The following is a 23,587-nucleotide window of genomic DNA, read 5'->3' on the forward strand; positions in this document are numbered from 1 at the left end:
TATGTTAACTTAAGGGTAGAGAGGAGATATGGAGAAATATTATAACAATGTCTTTGTAAGATAACAAGAGCCTAGAATATCATTTGCGTGATATCTTTGCTAAATGAGAAAAATGACAGTGTATGAACATTAACAGGTTCATGAAGGAAAAACTGTTCCACATCTTAGACAAGTTGGCTTTCTCTCTGTTCCTGGATCAGAGAGAAATAAAACTGAAGACAAAAAAAGAAGGGAAGAGTCTTATTTTACATCACGCATGGTCAGATCTTTGTAATTTTAAGTTATATATAATTTGGAATAAGATCAGATGATGTCAGAATATTTTTCTAACATATTAAACTTAAAAAATGTTTTTCAATATTCCTGCAAAGTGCTAACTGAAAGTTTGAGGAACTAAATCAGGCTACTAACTGTATAACTGGTAGTGAGTAAAGTGACTATGATTTGGCCTTTCTTTATTATTATGATAAAACCATTAATTTCTGGGTCACTTCATTAGAGAGAAGATAATGTTGTGTAGAGTCTACTAAGGAGAAGTTCTCAAATACTAAGGTTTTGCATTATATGCTGTCACACTATCATTGACAGCCCTGAAGATGGTTGTGGAAGTCACTGTTGAGAGTTTTCTGGATGCTTTGACCCAATGCACTATTACTTATAATTTATTTTAATTTTTATTTTTTTTAAGATTTTAATTATTTGAGAGAAAGAGAGAGAGAATGAGAGGGAAGAGTGCCAGAGGGAGAAGCAGATACCCTGCTGAGCAGGAGCCTGATAAGGACTTGATCCTGGGACTCCAAGATTATGACCTGAGCCAAAGGAATTGCTTAACCAATTGAGCCACCCAGGCACCCCTGTTATTTATAATTTAAACAAACCAACAAACACAAAATCTCACCACACAATTGTTTTGGTATAAGAATTCTGGGATGTTTATAACTTGATGTCTTTATGTCCTTAATCTGTTAATTCCTTCAACATGAATAAAAGAATAGCCAAGTAGATGGCAGGTACCCTGAGGTCTGATGTGGAATCTCACTGAGACCTTGCTGCAAGCCACCTAGCCTTTGGGTGTCACCTTGAGATAAAAGAGTTAGATCCATGAATGATTGCTATGGCCTATTCCTACTTCAGCCCTTTATAAGATTCTCCTTTTCAAGCAAAAGGCAAATTTTCAGGGAAGGGTTTTGTGTTGGGACCAGCTAAATACACAGGCGTTAGATCAGTCTACTTCCCTTAACTCATTGGCCAAACCCAAGTACATCTGGATAGAACTTGGTGACTTCGAGATATGGAAAAAAGAATTACTCCTTCCAGGTGTAGTTTATAATATCTCAACTTCTAACATTATATTAGAGTGTTCTTATTCATGTTTGAATACATTTGCCAATATATTTATAATTTTTATAATTAACATTTGCCAAAATTGCCTTTTGTTTCTCTTTTGAAACTTTATGTCTGGTAAAGTTATTAAGGATTAATTATGTTATTTGGAACAGCCACACTCTTCCACATGTAGCTTGTTAACTACTGAGCTAGATGGATATTGGGGTTTATGTAGTACATTTCATCATTGTTTCAATGTTGAGCTAAACTTGCAACAATTTTTTTTCTATTTTAATTTTAATGTGATTTTTAGAAGTTTAAGAAAAAATAAGATATACTTCTTTTTTATTGTCCTGGCAGATAACTTTTTAAAGCATAACAACAATTCTGTCCTTTATTCTGATTGCTGAATAACTGCAAATTTCTAAAATGGACAGTCTAAGATCTACATGTTCTTAGTCTATGTCTTATAATCTTCTCTTTTACGTCCCCCACATATAATCATTTCTGCTCTAAAACTGGAATGATGGGTCTTTATGTAACAATGTGCTATGTGTTCTCTTGAACACCACCTAACAAACACCAGGAGTTCTATAAAAATTATTCCTACACATATATACCAAGGCTTATGGGAAAACAGTGTTGGTGGTGGTCACTCAAAACTTATGCAACTTTATAATCAGAGCACTCACAGAAACAATTATAGTCTTGGTCAAAATAGCACCATAATTCAAAAAGATATGCTATAAAATTTAAATTGAAGAATTTTTTTCAGTAAATATAGAACTTTACCTTCAAAGGAATAGGTGAAGGTAACTTGATAGCAAGGAGCTTAAGGAAGGGTTGACAGTGCTGAGTGACAGAGGTGGTAAAATGCACAATGTCTGGGGGAGAACTGAGCAATGAACTTCTAAGACAAGGAACGTGGCCAAACCAAGGGCAAGTTCATGGGTGAAGAGGCAGTGTGTGCAGGCTTGAGCTTGGTATACTCAGTTATGTCGGTAGACTTTACATTCAGGTGCCTTTGTTCAGTGGTGCAAAACCTTTACACACTGCAAAGAACTATATAGAAACCGACCTGACTTCCATACCTACTGACATCATTCTCCCCTTCGCCAATCCTGCCCGAGTGAACTCACCTCTATGAAGCAGAACAGATTTTATTTGTCCCTTCCTAAAATACTCTGGCTTTCTAGCCTTCTTACCTTTGCTCTCACTGGTCCCTGGGACTAGAATGCTCTTCACCTTTTATCTGCTAGCCCCTCCTTTGGAGTCTTACTCCATGGTAACGTCCACCTCAAAAGCTACCTCCTATATGAAGCGGATCTAACCCTATGTGAATAATCATAGTATACTGAGAGTGCCTTTTTTTTTTTTCCCTAAGATTTTACTTATTTAGTTGACAGAGAGAGACACAGTGAAAGAGAGAATATAAGCAGGTGGAGTGGGAGAGGGAGAAGCAGGCTTCTCACTGAGCAAGGAGCCCTATGCGGGGTTCAATCCCAGGATGCTGGGATCATGACCTGAGCAGAAGGCAGACGCTTAACCACTAAGTCATCCAGGCACACTTGAGAGTGTCTTTTTTAAAGGGATTTTTAATTATCCCTTGTATTTTAACTATTTTAGGGTTTGTTTTATCCTCTCTGTAAATTACTTGATTGCTAGCCCTGGACTGTATTTATCTCTGTATCAGGAATTCCTAGGTGTGAATCTCTGACACCTGAAAAACATCCTACAAATGTGTGCATGTGTGTGTGTGCACACACATATATGCTATTATAATTATATTAATTCATATGATACTCTAGATACTAAGGTATAAGATCTTTGCAGAATTTATAATTAGCCTGTGATAGTCCTAACACATTATATGCACTGCTGAGTGGACATTTAAATCCTTAGATGTTTTGTTCATGATAGGTTTTTGAAAATCCTTTTTATGAATTTACCAAATAAATATTGAGGGAAAAGTTGGCATTAATTTCTGAGTAGGGGGATATTAATGTGAATGAACCTCATTGTCCTTGTTGTATTGAAAACATTTTATAGAAAACATTCCTTATTAGATTTTGTTGAAGATTATTCACCAAACCTCTCTAAACTATGAATGGGTTAGGCTTTTAAACTGTCCTCAATGCTGCATTGAGAAGTCCATGATGACAGAAGTAAAGTGTTGGAAGTTAAACTGGAAGTAAAGTGTTCTCTGCTACCTTGATGGGGAATCTGGGGCCCTGGCAATGTGCATGTGCTCTTTAAATTGGAAATAAAAAATATGATCCATGTAGCATCTAATGATTTGGAGTTGCTAGGTGTGTCTATTAAGCATTCAGATATTTAATTTAAATTTTAGAGTTTTAATAGGCTTCGTTGATTAGCTGGGCTCAAGTTTTTTATGCTGAGAAACCTTTCCCTTCTAGCTAATTGTTTTATATCCTCTCTTCAGGTTGGTCTGCTTGTTAAGTATTTTAGATTGCTAAACTCTAACCTGTATGTAGTAATTGATGATGTGTGTTAGGGCCCTTTCTCCTGGCCTATCTTGGTCCCTTCTTATCCTTCTCCACTTAAGCAGGATCTTTGAGTCCAGTGGGTTTCCCCCTGAAACCCTGCCAAGACCCTATGTGGCATTTGGAAAATTCCGTCGGAGATAAAACTTGCTCTAGGCTTCTATATTTTTTAATAAACATAAATGGAGTGAATCCAGGCTCCGTGATACCTGAAGGTTAATCAGTTCAAGGAAAACTCTCTTTAAGAAAAAAAGAAATTATGATGACAGCAGAGCTACAGCCACGAAAGACCTCCTGGTTCTGGATATGGAGGGAAATTGGGATGGAAAGAGAGCGTAGTTTCAACTGATTGAGTAGAAAATACCTTTCCTCGAAGATCTTACAGAAACACTGAAACTACTGCCAGGGTGCCTCCCAGGGCCTTGGAAAGTTCCTGTACAAATGGGTGAAAGGATCTGACCTTTTATCAGCTTCATGGTAGATCACCCCCCAGACATAGTCCCATCCTTTCCGCTCTAGACCATCCGCACGATAATAGAATATTGCACAACAAAATTAAAGATTTTGTGAGGCACAGGCCAGACCTTAGGGGAGTTCTCATTTCAGCTCACCTGACAGTACATCCTTTGCAGTCACCTTCTTTTTCTCGGAAATTCCACAAGCCTATAGGTTTGCTGTCGAAGTATGTCTCTCCCATACAGCCCGTGAACGTAATCACGCGTACGGCGTCTGCCTTCTGCAGAGAGAAACGTGATATTTGTTAGAATTTACAATTTCACAAGGAGTCTTAGAGCATCCAGGAGAGTTACTAGCCGTGAAATCTGGGGTAGTTATTGTCTACTCTTTGTGATATTCTTGGTTTGCATCTATTCATCTTTTAACTATATTCCATCCTCACAGACCCTGGTTATTTATGTGCTACCCCTGGTAACAGCATTTGTAGATAAACACTTCCTAGCTTCTGACTTGAGGTGAGCTGCTTATCCACTCTGAGGTTCTATCTTCTTGTCTTGGGGTTGGGATTATTAGTATTAAATTGGGTTATTTATTTATGGAACCACAGCCGGTGCCTAGGCATTTAATTAATGCTAGTCTTCATGTACCATTAAGGAGACATCTCTTCAAAGATCTTGAGAAGGCACACATATTGACTACACAGAGGGAAAAAAGCTTATATGTAGATAATTTAAGGATAGTGCTGTCCCCAATTTTTCATTTCCTCCTATACCCAAGCAGGTTTCTAATGCAGGAGAATGAAGGGAAACAGTGAATTTGTAAGAGAAGGGACCATATTGTGATTGTCTGCGGATATACACAGCACAGAGCCTATTAGGGCTCAATAAATATTTGTTGAATGACAGCTCTGGTGTCACTTTCACAGGGAAAGGTCTTAAGCTTGATATATAACACAGTCATGAAGGAGGGGAATGACCTTGTCCAGTCTAGAGAAACTTGCTGTAATTTAAACAACTATTTCTTTTGGCACTGACACATTACTGATAAATTCTATATTGTGGTACCTATAACTTTAGAAATGCTTTCCCAAAGGCCACAATTATCTGAGTAATCGAGGGTTAAGAAAATGAATTGACAACTTGGGTCTGGAAGAAATGTGGGAAGATGATCCTTAAACAGCTTAACGTTTGTAGTTACAGTATCAGGTTAAACTCAACATGTGCATCATTCTATTGCTGTGTTCAAGGAATCTTCCTGCCTTGTAGGAAGCCACTGATATTTACAAGTCAGAACGGCCCTTGGAATTCTCCATTATCAGCTGGAGTCTCTTAGTTTTCCAGAGGTTGATTACTCTACTTGTGGATTCTCTTGGCTTTTTGCTTTTCCTTCTCGCATCCTAAAAACTAGACTTAGGATCTTCTCCTGCTCCTTTGAATTTTCATCAGCATGTTGATTTAGTTACTTGTTTTCAGCTTCTGGTTTCTATTCTGATGCAGCAGGAGCCTTGACACTCTTGGCCAAAATGATTAAGATTTTCTGTAGATTTCAGGCGTCTGCTCTTTTACCCTGAGACTAGCAGAAGAGAGTTTCTTTACATCTGGTGACAACTGAATAATAATAAGAATTATTTGAGATGCGATTTAAGATGTAACTACCATGTCTTAGGCATTTGTTGTACATTTTATGCACATAATCTCTCACCACTCACAGTGGCAGTGAAACGTGGTGACTAAGAGTGGAGGCTTTTGTGCCTGTTAACCTGTGTTCAAATCCCAGTTCTGCCACTAACTGCTGTGTGACCTTGGTCAAGCCATTTAACTCTTCTGGGACTCAGATTTCTTAACTGTAAAACAAGGAGGATACTATTTACCTTTTGGAATTGTAAGTTAATTCATGTAAATTACTTATATTACTTGGCATACCATAGGGTTATAGTATGTTATAAGGGTTTATTATTATATCCTTCACGGCAAGGTAGATGTATTTTTTAAAAGATTTTATTTATTTGAGAGAGAAAGAGAGAGAGTGCCTGAGCGCACACTAACGGGGGAGGGGCAGAAGGACAAGCAGATTCTCTGCTGAACACAGAGCCTGCCATGCAGGGGCTCCATCCCAGGACCTGAGATCGTGATATGAGTTGAAACTAAGAGTCAGATGCTCAACCGAGGCCCCCCCGGTGTCCCCAAAGCAAGGTAGATAGTTTAACTCCCTTTTCTAGTTGAGAAAACTGAAGCCCAAAGGGCTAAGTGACTTGTCTAAGGTCATGTTTTATTATGTGAGAGAACAGGGAATTCAACTTGGATTTGATTTCAAAATTCATGGTTTTCACACTACTCTGTGCTACCCCTATATTTATCTTCCTAGGGAGGAGAGAAAGTTGGCAATATGACTATATATTACCATGTACCATTGTATATTTATATGCGGTTCTAAGAAATGTGGATGGTTTTAGTGTGTAATTGTAGAATCAATTCCAAGAGTTTAGAGTCACATCTCATACACAAAGCAAATAAAACAATCTCACTGTATATGAAGGTTGAGTTCTCATAAATTTGGGGTCACCCTGGCTTTTCACATTTTCTGACTAATCTCATCCCAGGATGATTCTGACAAGCCCAGGATTATCCGTCATATTTGGTTGTGCTCTCGCATCTCACCTACAGGTCCTTTTCCAACACCTAATTTCATTTAATCAACATGAGCTCCTTTAAAATGCAGGCACTTAGCAATTTGAAATGCACAAGGACCTGTCATGAAGCAATTATGAATATTAAGTGCATTGCTCTAGAAGAATAAGGAGAAGAGCAACTTGAAAACGTTAAAAATCAGACCATGATTTCAAAGCTTATGATTCCTGTGGTATTTCCCAAGGTATTCATAAATCTTTTAATTAGATGTGAGTCTGAACTTTATAGCACTTCATATCAATAAATCATAAACTGATTCAGAAAACGGGGTATATTTAAAAAACACTTTGCTCTTGAGGCAACTAAAACAAGACTATGAAAAAACTAGTGCCACAGATAAGGGCAAAACAACTGTTTAAGTAAATACACACAGGCTTAAAAACATTGTGTTTGCAGATTGGATATTGAAAGAAGAAAAAAATCCTTACTCAAAAGAAATGTATGTTTTCATAAACAAATTAAGTAAAAAGTTGCTGAGTTTTTGGAGAGCTTTATCATGCCTTCCCCCAGAGCAATTATATCAGTAACTGTAGACAGAGATGAAATAAACAAGCATGGGAAAGAACACACTACCTTCAGTTTTCCAGTCAAGCCACCAACGAACAGCATCGCATTGGCGTCCACATCAAGAATGGTGTACCCCGGAGGAGATGCTGCGTAGTAGGTACTGGGCACGATGCTGGCTTTGGGTCCATCCAGGGCTCTCACCGAAATGGTCCCATTCCTCCCAGTTCTTGAGGGGCGCGCGTTGAAATGAAGCGAAAGAAAATGCAGAACATAAAACACATATCACGTTTACAGTAACTTTAGTGTTTAAAGGTATGAAATGTAGGGACGTGTGGCAGAATATCTAAGAGTTAATTGGGTGTTGAGCTTCCAAAGATCTGGATTCATTTAAGTTGCAAATCAGACCAAGAGCCTGATCTTTGCTGGCTGTTTCCTGGCAGATCTGGCCAGAACCGGTCAGCCACAGGAGAGTCTGATCCTGCACAGTTGAGTCCAGGTGAAATGACACAGCAGCGATGAGCATATGGAATGGCCCCTGCTTAAGCAGAAGGCCTGTTCCCATTGGCTTGCAAAACAATTTACTGTTTACCAGCACATGCTCTTTAAACGAGCTGGTACTACTTCCTTGAGCATTTTGTCTAATTTAATTCAGCAAGTGAACCCCAAATGAGTCACCCTTCTGCATGATAAGCTGCATCATTTCTCCTAAAATCCCTTGTTATATCCTGGCTCCAAATTTGCTGAAGTAGTCTTCCTGGAATTGTGCATCTTTTACTGCTGGCATCCCATCTCAGTGTAGACGGCGTAACATCTCGTCTTCATAGCTGTGTATACCAAATGTATGGAAGAACTGCAGTCTTACATTAAATTAATAGGATTTTGGAAGCTATTATTATTTCATTTCATTTTCTGAAGTGACTGATGTCTGTGAGTTGTGAAATATGAAAAACTGGTCTGTCTTCTGGGACAGGCAGTCATAACAAAACTTGAGTGTCTCTGTCTCTCTCCGCTGCCTCATTTAGGTAATCTTTTTGTCTCTGATGGTGCAGCATGAACTGAAGCACATGGAAACAAGAGAATGAATTTGTCAAATAAGGTTCTTCCTCATCTTACCAGAATGTATCTCTTCTGATCAAAGAATCGACCCTTGTGAATATAAACGTTCTTAAAGTCACAAAAGTACTTAATCCCTCCCCTACTCTCAGGCATGGAAGCACGTTGTCTGCTGCTTTCTCTCTCTTTCTCTACACACACACACACACACACACACACTCTGTCTCTCTCTCTCTTGCTCACATTTCTTTACTGAAGATCTTAAAAAGGAACTAAAAATATTGCTTCTTACTAAGTTTCTTTTTAAGCTTTTATGATGAAAAAATGTAAGCGTATGCAAACACAGAGTAAAACTCTCTGTACCATCATCTGTATTCAACAACTGCTCTATCCAGCTCTGGACCCAGCCCTTAACTATACACACTCTCTTAACTGCTAGCTGCTTCAGGGTTCATAGGTGTTGAGAATTAGGTAAAGAAGAGGAGGAAATAAGGGGAAAGGATTGAGGACAGGAATGGGTTCTCTATGGTGTCTACACACTGCTAGAAGTTAATGGAATCAAAGCTTCAGACAGAATGAATCAATATCCTGTAACCATTTTAAGTAGCGTGGATACACCACCTTATATATTTGTGCCAGCATTTAGATATGCACCTGCCTGTAGGCAAGATTGCTGTGTAGACCAGAAGAGGAGCTAAGCATGAGTGGCAGCCCTCACACTCTAGCTTGTGCGTAATAAGGCCAGTCTCAGGGCTCCTTCTTCAGGGGAGATAGCATTTCTGAGAGTATGACAGCACGACTATGACACAACCAGCTGAATAGTCCAAAATGGACGAGACACTCAGATCAATACGTGTGAGGTGTGTAGGTTTCAAGCATACTACAAAGACACCCATTAAAACACATTTGTACATGTACATATAATATATAAAATTTGTACACGTGCATAGTAGCGACCTCCTTGAAATGGAAAGAAGATTTTTTTATAAATTGGGAAGCTACTTCCAAATTCTGTCATTTAACTGTCTTATAATGTTTATTCAGTTAGTTACCTTGATGCCTCAATACGATACCAATAAGAGTCATCAATAGTCAAATCTGGATACTCTACACGTCCAACTCCAGATCCAACATCCCAGAGGAAGCTTACTTTGCCTTTACGCATTTCTATAGCCAGAAAGTCAATCTGGTTCAGAGAAACACAAAAACAACAGATATCAGATATCAGATAGCCCAAGGAGGCTAATAGAGTTCTTTTCAGAAGGTGCTATTTATAGATATGTGAAATAATTAGAAGTTTCACAATAAAAATTCCCAAACAATACAATCTATTATTAGGTATGATTAAGTCATGTTTTATTATTGCATCTCTAAGGCAACACAAGTGTCCATACTGCTGAGGCATATGTGTTAATTTAACCAATTTTACTTTTGAAACAAAAGTCTTTTCTCATTCTGGTTCTGTGGAAGAGACAAAAGAAAATATTTGGAGGTAGAATTCATTATTGTTTTTACCAAGGACACTGACATTTTTAAGGGGTCAGCTGTGATTTTTTTTTTTTCTTTAGCTCAAGGTTACCTAAAGTGTCTGAAATGAATGACAAGTATTGACTTAAGCAATGACTGATCTGTTGAAAATTTTATTCATTTTGGAAGATTCTCATGCATAATGAGTCAAATGTCCAAATAAAAGGAATGAAAACTTTTGGGGGGTCAGTATTGGTAGATAACAACTTCTGGTTTTTCAGTTTGAGTCATAAATTCAGCATGAGTCAAAAGACTTTTCAGTGGTAAGAAAGAAGTACACTATTTGCAATTTCATTCAACATGAAAGTTCATTGTAATTTCTTAGAGACTTTTTAAAACAAAGCTTTATTCCTCTTAGTCCTCTTTCTTAAATAGCCAGATCTGAAAACATAATTCTAAATAAATGCTTGACTACTCATAAATGAAAGCAGATGTGCCTAAATACTGCAAACAGTTTTCTTTTAAATATTCATTTTTCTTCTAACTTAATTTGACACTTCAGAACTTTGTGAGGTAAGATTCAGAGGTTTTCAAATCTGAAAGGCTACATCACACAATTTTGGGACCACGTTATTAGGTTCCATACATTTCCCTTACTATGAAGATTAACCTCTGTGTATTCACATATCCAGGAGACTGAAGAAGCTGAACATCAAACTTACAAATTTGGCACTTCCAAGATAAAAAAGGAGGTTGTCAGCAACAGCTGTCTTCACGTTGACAATGATATTATTGTAGCTTCCTTTCTTGATTTCCGGCTTGTATGTTCGAATGCAGTCACCTCCGGAAGACACAGATACTTTGATCTTCAAGGAAAACAAGGTACAAAGAACCAAGACTAAATCTCTCAGCAAGTTTGAAGTACTTCCCAAACAACCCCAAAACCATCATCATCTCTTCTTTGAAGTTATTTTTTTTTATCATCAAATAGAATCATTAAATGCCCATATGCAGACACCATTATACTCATTAAGGAGGGCACGGACAATCAGCTTCCCGCCAGGATTTTGACAATAAGCTGTTCACAGTCCCATATCTTGTTACCATGCTACTCTTTTTCGAAGCATGCAAATAACAAATTCTTACCTTCATACCTTCCTCTTTTATGAATGTGGGGACATTTTCCAAAAGGTGATTTTATATGACGCTAATGATAATGATCTTCATTAAGGTTGTTTGATGAAATTTTACAATTCAAATTTTGGTGATTCTGGTATCACTTAAAGTAGGACACCATTTTTCTTTCTGTTTTCAAGAGGAAATTACCTACCCTCTCATGTTCTTACAGTTGGAAAAGGCCAAATAGATTTTGTTCTAGATGTTCTGACAATACGAAGAATATTAATCATGCCACTCAGGACATACATTTGAGAATAAATTATACCTTTTTATTAAGTTGCCAGGAAATGAAATGGAAATAATTTTCAATGGTTACCCCTACTAATGTATTTAACAGCTCCTTTTTCTTCTGACTAGTATTTTTAAAATTACTATAAATTGCTAAGAAAGGAATTCCTATGTGAACAGAAATGAAACTGTTCATATCGATTCTTACTTACATTTAGGGAGCCTTTCTTCAACCACAAATAGCACTAGTTGATTATATGATTTAATTTCCTTTGCTTCAGGTTTACAATCACAGGGGCATTTTTCAGCATAGCTTGAACTGGGGAAGAAGCTGCTGCTTTGCTCCATGAGTGTGCTCAGAGGAGGAAGCAGAGGCAGGGAAAGATGCAAAACTTTCCTTTGCCACTGATTTATAAGCTCAGCTTCAGGAAGCCTCCTCTTGGTTCTCACTAGCAGTGAATTTTCTAGCACTCTGTGCTACTCAAATAGCTTTTGTACTTGGAAGAAAATCTACTGGTTTTATTGCTCCTCCCATGAAGGGTACCGCAGACTCCAGACAAGACAGCCAGTCTCTATATTATGGTGACACAGGAAGCATCTCCAAAAGTCTCATTAGGGAATGGGTATAGGCAGCCCCTGGACTCCTCCCCAAGGGTGGTATAGACTACATTGAAGAGGTGCTGGATGAAAAAACCTTTTTTAAATTTAAATTCAATGAGTTAACATATAGTGTATTATTATTTTCAGAGGCAGAGTTTAGGGAGTCATCAGTTGCATATAACACCTAATGCTCACTACATCATGTGCCCCCCTTAATGCCTGTCACCCAGTATCCCCATCCCCCAACCCCCTCCCCTCCAGCAACCCTCAGTTTGTTTCCTATGATTAAGAGTCTCTAATGGTTAATCTCCCTCTCTGATTTCATCTTATTTTATTTTTCCCTCCTTTCCCCTATGATCCTCTGTTTTGAAAAACAGGTTAAGTTTTAAAAAGAAAGCTAAGGAGGGGTTTAGGGTTCCGATGAATATGTAAATTCATATGTGTTTGAAAGCTTCTGGGAATGCAGCAGATCTGTTGCCTTTCCCGCAGACTCTGCAGATGTCATGCATTTGTACATTATTGTTTCATCAACTCATCTGCTAACCGAATTGCATCCTCTACAAAGGAAACACACACTGGAAAGAAACAGGGGCCAGCCCAATGGAGCCCAGGATGGTGGCCCAAGGCTAGAATAACCTCAAAGTCTACCGTTTAGACTGTTTTCCTTATCCTTGTCTTCCTCCTAAGGTTGGGACCCAGACTATAACTCTGGTACCCAGAGTGTTTGCTCTGCATTCTGGCGGAGACAGTCTTCCTGGTAAGTGTGGTTCCCCACCAAGAAGTTAGTTCTTTACTCCACAAACGATGGGATTGTCCTTCCACATAAGGTGCTGAGAGTCGGTGAATCAAAATGAGTTGCTGGAAATGTGCAACTTGTACTCCGGATGTTCATACTCTAGACTGCATGTGCAGTGAAGGTTGGCAGAACGTGTTACATGGTAGCATAGCAGCTATACAAAGGGTTATCCAAGGGCCTAGAGATAAAAGTTGTAGAGCAGGGGTGCCTGGGTGGCTCATTGGGTTGGGCCTCTGCATTAGGCTCCGGTCATGATCTCGGGGTCCTGGGATCAAGCCCCGCATCGGGCTCTCTGCTCAGTGGGGAGCCTGCTTCCTCCTCTCTCTCTCTCTCTCTCTGCCTACTTGTGATCTCTGTCTGTCAAATAAATAAATAAAATCTTTAAAAAAAAGTTATAGAGCAAAGCAAGAGAAAGATAATATGGTGGAGGGCAGATAGGGGAAATGCTGCTTTCAGATGTTTTTAATGTTCAGGAAAAGGTATAGGATATGGTGAATTTTAGGAATTGGCATCAAGTAACCCAAAACCATCATCAGGAAAGGCCTTGACACTGAGCAAATTCAGTATCTGAGGCAGGGTATAAACATCACTGACATCACAAGATGATCAAGGAGAAGAAGTCAAGGTCTGCCTGGAATTCATGAGCGGAGCCGAGTAGTACATTGAGCTATAGGAGCTATAGGAAATCATATGCAAATTCCTAGTGGGGCTGGCTTAGTAATCAAAAGGAACTGTGTGTGGGGTCTGTTTTATCTTTATTTCACAAATGCTTTATGGGCTTGGCCATTGAGCTGTATTATGGCTAATTTAATCACAACTAACTTTCACAACTAATTTATTTTTGTTTAAAGAATACAGTGTGGGGCACCTGGATGGCTCAGTTGGTTAAGCATCTGCCTTTGGCTCAGGCCATGATCCCAGGGTCCTGTGATCAAGCCCCATATCAGGCTCCTTGTTCAGTGGGGAACCTGCTTCACACTCTCCTCTCCACTTGTGCTCTCTCTCACTATCTCTGTTGCTCTCTCTCTCTCCAGTAAATAAATGAAATCTTAAAAAAGAAAAATAATATAATATAATAATACTCCCTGGTTGCTCTTTAGAGAAGAAATAATGAATGTAGGTGGAATACATGACTCTTCAGTAACAGGATTGGTTTCTGCCCTTGCTTGGATACACTTGGTAGAAGTGATAGGGACCTACATGATGGTGTGTTGAAAAGGGGATTACCAAAGTGTGGATGACAGAGCACTGAGTACTGAAGCCAAACTGAACTGATGAAACCGTATCTGAGAATTGAAAGTCTAAGAGAGTAGCCATTTTAAAATGAAGGGTATTTAATGGCAGTAGGAGTTAAAATTAATCTACTTTATGGCATACTTTACATATCTAAAAAATAGGGTTCTCTGAACAAAATGACGTTGTTATGATCTAAATGCCAGCAGTTGATCTTGTAAAGTAGCCTATTGCTCAATTCTTAAACTCTCTGGATTTTCTTTTTTCTGGCTTGTGGTTTTGAATATATCCTCAGTACTTGAAAAATTCAAGCAGCCCGCACTGTTGGTCACCAGTCCATACCTACTAATCTCTCCTTTTAAATACATTGTGTTTTGATTTCCAATTACCGATTCTTAAACAAATTAAAACAGGTAAATCAAAATGCAGTATTTATAAATTTCTCCAGAAGAAGCTGCTAGGACATTTCCCTCTCATGAAAAGGGAATAACTTCTGAAACACAAACATGTCTTAGAATGTTTTGTTCTATCAATTTCTGTTATTTCTAATGTGAGCCCTTTGTAGACTTCTAAACAAAAATCACTAAGCCTTGGTTATCTCTAAGGCATTCCTCATACAACATTACCAATGAATCATTATGAACTCAATTAAACATTATTAAGGATCCCATTATTATATCTATTGGATTTTCACTGCATTTCTCTCATCCCGTAACTAGGTCATTTGTTTAAAAAGAGTATCATCTGCTCCATTTCAGAGTTAACAAACTAAAGAAAGCTACTTTCAAAGAAATGTCTTTAATTTCTTGGTCATATTGAATATGTGTCAAGGCCACATCCAGACACTACTGCCAGGCTACAAATACATTTATAAAATCAGGCAAATGTCATCTTAAGTTAGTATAAAACTCACTTGAAAAAAAATTGCCTTGCTTACATATTTCTAACATCTTATAAAAAATAAGACACTTTGTTTTAACTTCCTTTTCAAAAGAATGATTGAAAGTTTCCTTGAAAGGCATGGACAAGGGTTACTTTTTGGTATCATTTCTTTATATCTGTCTTTCATTTTATGTTTTGAGACAGGTTTTATGTATTTAACATGCCAGAATTAACATGCCTTTCTCTTTCTCCCTGGGGGAGGGAGCACAGAAAACTGAGGAATATATGGCATATTTTTAGATTTCTTTACAAGAAGAAATAATAAGAATGACCAGATTTCCCCACATGATGACTAAGAAAATAAGGCTAAGTGTGTGGTTTTCCAGAGAATATTTATTATTATTGTCTTTTCTTTTTTTTAAGATTTTATTTATTTATTTGACAGAGATCACAAGTAGGCAGAGAGTCAGGGAGAGAGAGAGGAGGAAGCAGGCTCCCTGCTGAGCAGAGAGCCTGATATAGGCCTCGATCCCAGGACCCTGAGACCATGACCCAAGACGAAGGCAGAGGCTTTAACCCACTGAACCACCCAGGCGCCCCACTATTACTGTTTTTTTAAATTAACATTGCAAACGATAGGAGTGATATCACAAGCTCTCCCTTTCTCTTGCTACTTCCACCTGCTACAGGTGGGACTCTTATTGAAGTTGTCTTGTTCCTAGTTTCCTCACATTTATACCCCAAACAACTTCCAAATTCATATTAAAAAAACACAGCTCTGAGAATATTACATTTCTTGTTTGAGAACTTTCAGCTTCTCCTCACCAATAAGGTTCATCTCAGGAACCATTCTGGCTAAATGAAATTGCTTACTTCACCATCCAAGGCCTAACAAGACCTGGCCTCCAAGGACCTGGCCTCCAAGGACCTTTCCTGTTCAATGTTCTCTCGACCAGTCATCCTGGAAAACTAGACCACTCGCTCATGAGACGAGCCCGAAACTTCCTTTTCTGTCTGCCTTGGTCATTCTCAGAATGCTCTCCTTCCTTACTCTCCCCATCCAAATCAAGCCCTTCCCCACCCACTCAAGGCCTGGCTCAAATTCTTATCTTTGGGAAATCTTCTGGCCGCTATTAGAGGAATTCTTTTCTTTCAGAACTTTATAGCATTTCCCATTGGTCAGGCAATGTAACACTATTTGGCATTACCTTGGAGTTATTTATGTACATGTCTTATTTCTTCTATGGTGTTATAAACTATATAAGTAGAAGTTGCCTTGAATGTAGGAGATGCTTTTTCTACACAGGCTAAATCTTAGCTAAAATCCCAAACCTCAAACTAACATCTATTTCTTTTCACTTTGTGCTTCATATGTACAATAAGTGTATGTCATCATACTGCCCACTTGGTTTTCAGATTGTAACTCAATATATATGTGTTCTCAACCCTATCTGCTTCTTTCACTTTGAGCTTCTGTACATCATCTTGATGAATTTATCATTTTCTAAATTTCTCCTTAGTCAGGCATGCATTCCTTTTTAAAGTGCACCTTGAACTTACTGTCTTAACCTTGTTTAGAGGTATCAGCTATGTATAAGGAGGAGAAATGATATACTGCTCCTTGGGTCTCATATTCCTGGCCACTACTCAAAAAATTATAAGTTGATGGATTAAGAAAGGGCATTTTTGGTCATCCTAGTTTCAAAGTTGCTCAGAAAATGGAACTTTCGAGAAAGAAACCTTGGATATATAAAAAGATTTGCATTTAAACCGGACAATATAAACTGTTATTTTTTCCCTTCTATTTCTAAAGTCACCATGGGATGAAATTTATTAGTTTAGATAAAGTTTCACATTGGTATTTAGCAATTCTACCTGGGTTCACCAGGTTGCTCTCTTCTAGAAAGTTCTTCTCTCTTATGAGTTTTGTCTTTTGAAATTTATGGGGAAAAAAAAAACACACTTTTTTTCCTCCCCTCCCCATAAAATTGCTTCAGGTTAAAGGAAAATAACCAGCGATCAGTCAACAGGATACATGGGGGGGAGGTCATTCCGTCTGGGAATAATACCCCAAATTACAATCAATCACTGATACTGAAAATAAAAAGAGCTTACAGAATTAGCCTGTTTCCGGGCTTGGTTTATCAGTTCCTTTATCTCAGAGATGTTTTTCTTTAGGTTATCCTCAAGTTTCTTGATGGGTTTGAGTTTATCTATCAGACGATCAGCTTCTTGTTCTAGATTTTTCACAGTGGCATCGGCATCTGCAACTGCATTGAAAAAATGAGTGCATACCACACACACACACACACACACACACACACAGACATGAAAATAGTAGTATGCTTCATTAAATAATTGAAAGGCTCTCATCTTATCCACATGATAAAGCAGGGCCATGATTGCAGAAGCGCAGTGTGTGATGGCAAATGGAAGATTTCAGTTGGGACTCAGGCAAGCCAAACGGGAGGTGTTAGAGACGGAGGACCAACACTCTGGTTTTGTGATCAAGATGAACGTTAGCATCGAAGGTAAAGAATACGATGACCTTAATTCAATGATTAATTTCTAGCTTCAGGCCCAAAGCTTACCTTTATAGAAGTTTAGTCACAGAATCAAGGAATGAACGTGTATTAAAATGTCACTTCATCTGTCCAAGCCAGAACCGTATTTAAATCAGGGTTCTCACCCCAAATTGATTTTCTTTCTTTTTCTCAGGGTCTATCTTTGTATGTCTTATAGAGGGAGGCTATCAAAATGTCTTCTGAAAACATTTCAGTGTTGAACAACCCTTAGACGGAAGGCCTATGTTAAACTTTAATTAAATCTTTCATGCTGCAGTTCATTTTCATTTTGAAGAAGAACGGATTATCCTAATCTCTATATTAGGTTGAACCATATTAAATGGCCATTCTTATGGGTTCAAAAAAAAAGTTTGAATATCAACGATTTTCAAAGGGGTTTAACCCTGAAATAACTGAAGGTTATCATTGATCCACAGACTTTCAGCATGAGCTTTTCATAGGAGGGCAAATGACACATGGAAACCAATTACTCTATCTCAAGGATGCTGGTCATCTTACCTAAACTACGCCGTTTATTATCTGATTGAGCATGTATTCTGATTTCTGTCACTGTGACTCTGATGAAAAAGGGAAACTGCTTAAGGACCAAGGCTGAGCGCTTTGCTAAGCTATGAACAATCAGCACTCTGGTGGTCAGTGAACCACTGAGAACTAATCCTCATGAAGGAATCAAAGGTGCTCAAAAGGAAGGACATTATGATTTTCAAAGATTGCTTGCTTGCATATTATTTACTTATTTATATATACACATACACACACACACAGGTAGCATGAATGGGAGAGAGAGAGAGAGAATCTTAAGCAGGCTCTGTACCCAGAGCAGAGCCTGAGGCAGGGCTTGATCTCACAGACCTGAGACCATGACCTGAGCCAAAATCAAGAGCCAGTTGCTTAATTGAATGACCCACCCAGGAGCCCCAGAAATTATTATTTTTAAACTAGGCTTTGAATTGAGTATTTTGAACTCATGCTTATAAATATGAAAAATACTGTAAGGGTGTTTAAAAGGACATAAGTGTATTATTAAATTTAATTAAAAGAGTTCCTAGATCAAAGCCTGATATGCAGGTTCCTGGGGTCAAAGCTCTTGCTACATAACTGGATATTCAGCAGACATAAAAGCATACCCTTTTGTTCTGCATACTCTTAATAAACCATTTGTCCATTTTTTCCTTCCTTTAATTCCCCAATATTACCCTGATATTCTACAAATTATCCTAGAATTAAGAAAAAAATTATTTAGAATTGGATTCATGGGGAAAAGGAAAAGGGTAAAGCAGACTATTTCAGCTTCATCCAAGAATGCATTCTTTCCTTTGAAAGCTCTCATATTCTTATCAAATGTTTCCAAATGAAATCCAAAGGTTTCCTACCTCCCTTACTCTTTTTTTTCCCCCTTCTATCTTCTGGAGAAGTTGAAGTCTTTTGGAAATTATCTTCTTGGCGGTTTTAAAAATAAAACCTCTGTGATACTGAGTCTGATACTTTCTTAAATAGTGCTTTTTAAAAGTTTGTGACTTTATTTTATAATTATTTGAGTGTATAGAATTTAAAATCACTTTTGAAGATAGATTATGATAATTCAATGTTTTTCTAGAAAATTATCAATCACTTTTAGGCTCTAAAATTCCCTAGTAAATTTTGACAAGTACTTTCTTATGTGTTACATTTCCCCCCTGTATCTAGTTATAGCTCCTTTAGAACTTTGTCCATTTGTGTTTTATTATTCTTGGTTTAAGTCTGCCAAGCATTAAAAATATTTTATCTTTACACTCCTAAGGATTCACCTCTTGTATTTATCAAGTGTATTATTTTCCATCTTCTAATTCATCCATTTTTTTTCATCTTATTTTTATTTTGTCTTATTTATAGGGTTGATTACCTAAATTGCTTATTTCAGTGCTGGTTTTAGTAATATAATCACACCCATATTCCACTGAAGACAGCCTTGGTTGTATTTCTCAGGTTTCAATATGTTGGATTTTACTATTATTATTTTCCATTCTGAAGTTTAATTTTTTACTTTGAATTTAAACCATGAAATATTTAAGAGAGAATATTATTATATCCCAATAATTGCTCATTTGGTAAGATCTAATTTTATTAGTTTAATTTTGTGCTTCTCCAGGTATAATTCTCTAGAAGTTGAGAATAATTATTCATAAGAGGGAGGGAAATGAGCATGGGGTGGGGGAGGAAGCAATACAACAACGTATACTTAATCTATTTTAATCCTACTGCAAAGAAGTCTTTTGAATTTCAGTGGCTGAATCTGTGTTCTCAGAAGAATCACAATTCGATTCAGTCTGTAGAAGAATTCTATATTGCATTTTTCTATTGATACCATACAGGTATTTCAATGATTTCTATAACATAATTGAAAGCATTTTATATCAAATACATCCATAAGCAAACTTTCTGTAAAAAAAAAAATCTTTTTAAAATATATCTAGTATTAATACTGTGACATAAATAATATGTGACATAAATAAAGAATAGCTCTAGAAGGTTAAAGCAATACCCAAACACGGTAACATGCAAAGCTGAAGCATTTGCAATAGGCAGTCAAGCTTAAAGTTACGGAAAAGTATGCCGGTAAACATATACATACTGATTTCTGCAGGTAATTTCATATGGAAGCAAAACAAAAAGAAATGAGAAAATTCATGAGGAAATAGTTTTATGAGTTTTATAAAGCAGTGATTATCAAAAAATGGTACTTTTCACAATAGGTGCTAATTACCAATGCATCCTATTTTAAGTCAAACAACTGTGATTAAATAAAAATCCACAAACACATGTCAGTTAGCAGGCTATTGTTCATACTGAAAGAAACTGTACTAAGATTTCTAATAAGATAGAAAACAGACACAGTTTAATTACTATTACAGGTAACAATCTCTAGATGGGGTGTAAGATCAGAAAGTTAGAGAAAAATATTATGAAGAGACTACTATCAGTTGAGAATCAATATGAAATTGAATGAAGTAGTGTCTTCAATTGTAAAATAAGAGAATGATATTTATTTTAAAACTTATTTTCACTTGGGGGGCATACATATTGTGATCCGGCATGCATTGGAACCATTTATTTGGATGGAATCTTTGAATGACAGACAGCAGCTATTTCTGAGTTTATATAAGAAAAAATGAAAAAAAAAAAAGATTGTATGGCCTTTCTTTTTTTAAGAAATGGCAAAGTATAAATCCTCCCTAGTCCTGAAATGCATGTTATATATGTTTTCACTTTTCCTTGCTCTTTAACGAATCATGCTAGTAGTATTTATTATTTTGTAGCATCGTTAGCTTTTGAGGCAATGGTGCTGAAAAATCAGCACCCGAATTACAGAACATCTAATGTCCATAACTGTTTCTGTTATTACATCCTAGCAACATTTGGATACCCAATGGAAATGCTGGTATATAAACAGAGGGCTAGTCTCTTCAGAGTGACAAGTATAAAAAAATCAAGCATCTCCTTTGGTGAAATCACATACTAAGATAATGTTGCATCACTGCATAAGATGGAAAAAAGATAAAAATCATAATGCTTATTGACTACAGTTAAAATTTAAATTATCATTATATTAAGTTCTACCATATTTTCTCAGTAAAGCCTTATTAACTTGATATAATTGAATGAAATATACAAAAGATGTGAAGAAATATTCTTGATAAACTAGATACTTTAATTTCCTGAAAATATTTAAATAATTTAAATATTTACATTTAAATAATAAAATATTAATATTTTTTAATTTTAGTGCATTTCAGGTTGATAACATTTTAATATCCTGTTCTAACGGGCCTGCTGGTAAGTGTGCTCCTTGACCTCTATGTTCCATGGAACTTCACAAACTCAGAGAATGTAATTTCACAAGCACAGCTGTATTTTCAATTACACTGAAGGATTAAAAAAAAAAGTATGTGGCACCCCTATACCAAAAATCATGCAGACTTTGAGAATTCCTGGACAAATGTGGATGAAGAAAGCACTAGAGAGGGCCTGGGGACTTGGATTCTAGCTCTGGAGGTGCAGCCACTCCATTCCTGAGCCCAGTCTATGTGGAGAGCAGACAACATCACTGTGGGGTCTCCTCCCCCTCTAAGAGTTAGGAGTCTAGGGTCCTTTTATACTATGAAGAAGCACATGACAATCAAAGTGAAAAAGGAGATCTTACTGTTCTTCGAAGGATCTTTTAACACAGCATTTGTTTTGGCTACACTGTCTGCTAATTGATTGTAGTTTTTCTTCAGGCCATCAAGGTTCCGGTGGAGATCTTTAATCTGTGCCAATACATCTTTTGCAGTGTCGTTGGCTTGTCTGGCTTTGTCCTTAATGGCTTGCAGTTTAGCAGCTGTGTCTGTTAGCAGCGGAGGGTATGGGGAACAAAGCAAAGGGTCCAGAGTTAGTGGCTTACTCTGTGCCGGTCAAAGGGAGGCTGTGGCTGGCCCACTTCGGGGACACAAGCACAGAGGGAAAGGCTGAATTTTGTCTCACTTGATTATAGCAAATGAAGTAATTTTTTAGCTAAATTAAATTTTCTCAGGGACTATGAATACCTGATTAGTTCCTAAGATAGCAAAGTGATTATTCTAAATGTTCATTGTATAAGTGTATACTGTAATTTGCTGCCAAACACATTACAGAGAGAAATTTATCCCCAAGTCATAGTTTCATCAAAAATAGATTTAAGATTTAACTTGAACATTCCAAAAGGTGAATGATGAATGAATGTACTTCAACTTAAAGGTAGAGACTCTGTTGGGTATTTTAGATCATGTGTTTATATACTTATATTAGTTTTCAGCATTGGAAATTTTCTATTATGTCCTTACTACTGAAGGAGATGACAAGCAATCCTGGACAGTTAGTTTTTTTTTTTAATATTAAAAAAAGTAAAAATCATTAATATTTCCAGTGTTATATTATATAAATGCATGCTTTAGTTTACTTGATCATAATTTGTATAAAAACATATACTGAACATATAGGTGCCTACTAGTATGTGTAGGCTATGAAGTTAAACTATGGGGTTCAAATCTCATACATGCCACTTTTAACAATGGCCTTCAGCATTCTCTTTCATTTCTTAAATTTCACATACGAGTGAATCACATGGTATTTTTCTTTTTCTGACTGACTTATTTCCCTTAGCATGATACTGTGTCTCAGCTTGTTCCCTGTAAAATGGGAAGAACACTATTAATTCTGTAGGATTACTATAAGGATTACATACACTTAACACACATATTGAGTAAACACTCAATAAACATTAGCAGATTTTGTTATTATCATATCACATTATGAAAATATAAAGAATAGTACTTTCAGGAACTAATACCAAACAATAACTTCAAGTACTTATAATAAGGTAAGAAGATATTACAGACATGGTTCAGCTGTTAATGTTTTCAAAGATGAAACATTTAAGGAACTGAATTTTGCCAAGAAAGATGTGCTAATGGTTGCCAGAGGGGAGGGCTGTGGGGAGAGGGGCAGAATGGGTGGAGGGGTTGGGAGATACAGGCTTCCAGTTACAGAATGAGTAAATCATAGAAATAAATCACAGCATAAGGAATATAGTCAATGATCCTGTAATAGTGTCATATCAGGACAGATGGGAGCTACAACTGAGCTTAAGTATAGCAGAATCTTATAGACTTGTTGAATCACTGTGTTCAACACTTGAAAATAATGTAACATTATTGTGTGTCAACCATACTCAACAACAACAAAAAAAAGAAGTAAAGAATGAAGTGGGAAAGGCTCTCCTCTGTCGTGTAGGTATTATAATCACCTGTGAGTTTGTAGTAGAACAACATTGTAGAGAACGGTACCCATGCGATTCTATACTTTCCCATTAACATGAGATTACAAATAATATTATTTATAATAATAGTAAGAATCTTACTAGAAAGAAGATTTCCTGGGTTGACACATGTAAGAAAAGTATATAAGATGGTTATATTTTCCTTTTTGCAACATCTACCAATGGATGTCTTCTAGGATAACAAAGCATAAGAAAAATCCGAGGAGAGAGAGTATGGCTTAGTTTCTCATTCTCACAAAGAAAAATTCACA

The 23,587-nt window shown here is 37.0% G+C and overlaps 1 protein-coding gene across 5 annotated transcripts in view; it reads right to left on the bottom strand.

Annotated features, from left to right (window-relative positions):
* The window catches only part of LOC116588466 (laminin subunit alpha-2), a 640,912-nt gene that overhangs the window by 61,739 nt on the left and 555,586 nt on the right, over nt 1-23,587 (bottom strand). For 4 of the 5 annotated variants that reach the window (XM_032339559.1, XM_032339557.1, XM_032339561.1 and 1 more), the window contains 7 exons: nt 21,684-21,866; nt 20,115-20,120; nt 17,034-17,188; nt 10,723-10,866; nt 9,586-9,719; nt 7,547-7,706; nt 4,442-4,566 (listed from right to left, as the gene is read on the bottom strand). In XM_032339559.1, the coding sequence (XP_032195450.1) occupies nt 4,442-4,566; nt 7,547-7,706; nt 9,586-9,719; nt 10,723-10,866; nt 17,034-17,188; nt 20,115-20,120; nt 21,684-21,866 (907 nt within the window). The remainder of the gene's footprint in view (nt 1-4,441; nt 4,567-7,546; nt 7,707-9,585; nt 9,720-10,722; nt 10,867-17,033; nt 17,189-20,114; nt 20,121-21,683; nt 21,867-23,587) is intronic. The other variant, XM_032339558.1, reaches the window with a different exon arrangement.

Source organism: Mustela erminea, chromosome 4 (assembly GCF_009829155.1).
Source record: "Mustela erminea isolate mMusErm1 chromosome 4, mMusErm1.Pri, whole genome shotgun sequence".
NCBI lineage: Eukaryota > Metazoa > Chordata > Mammalia > Carnivora > Mustelidae > Mustela > Mustela erminea.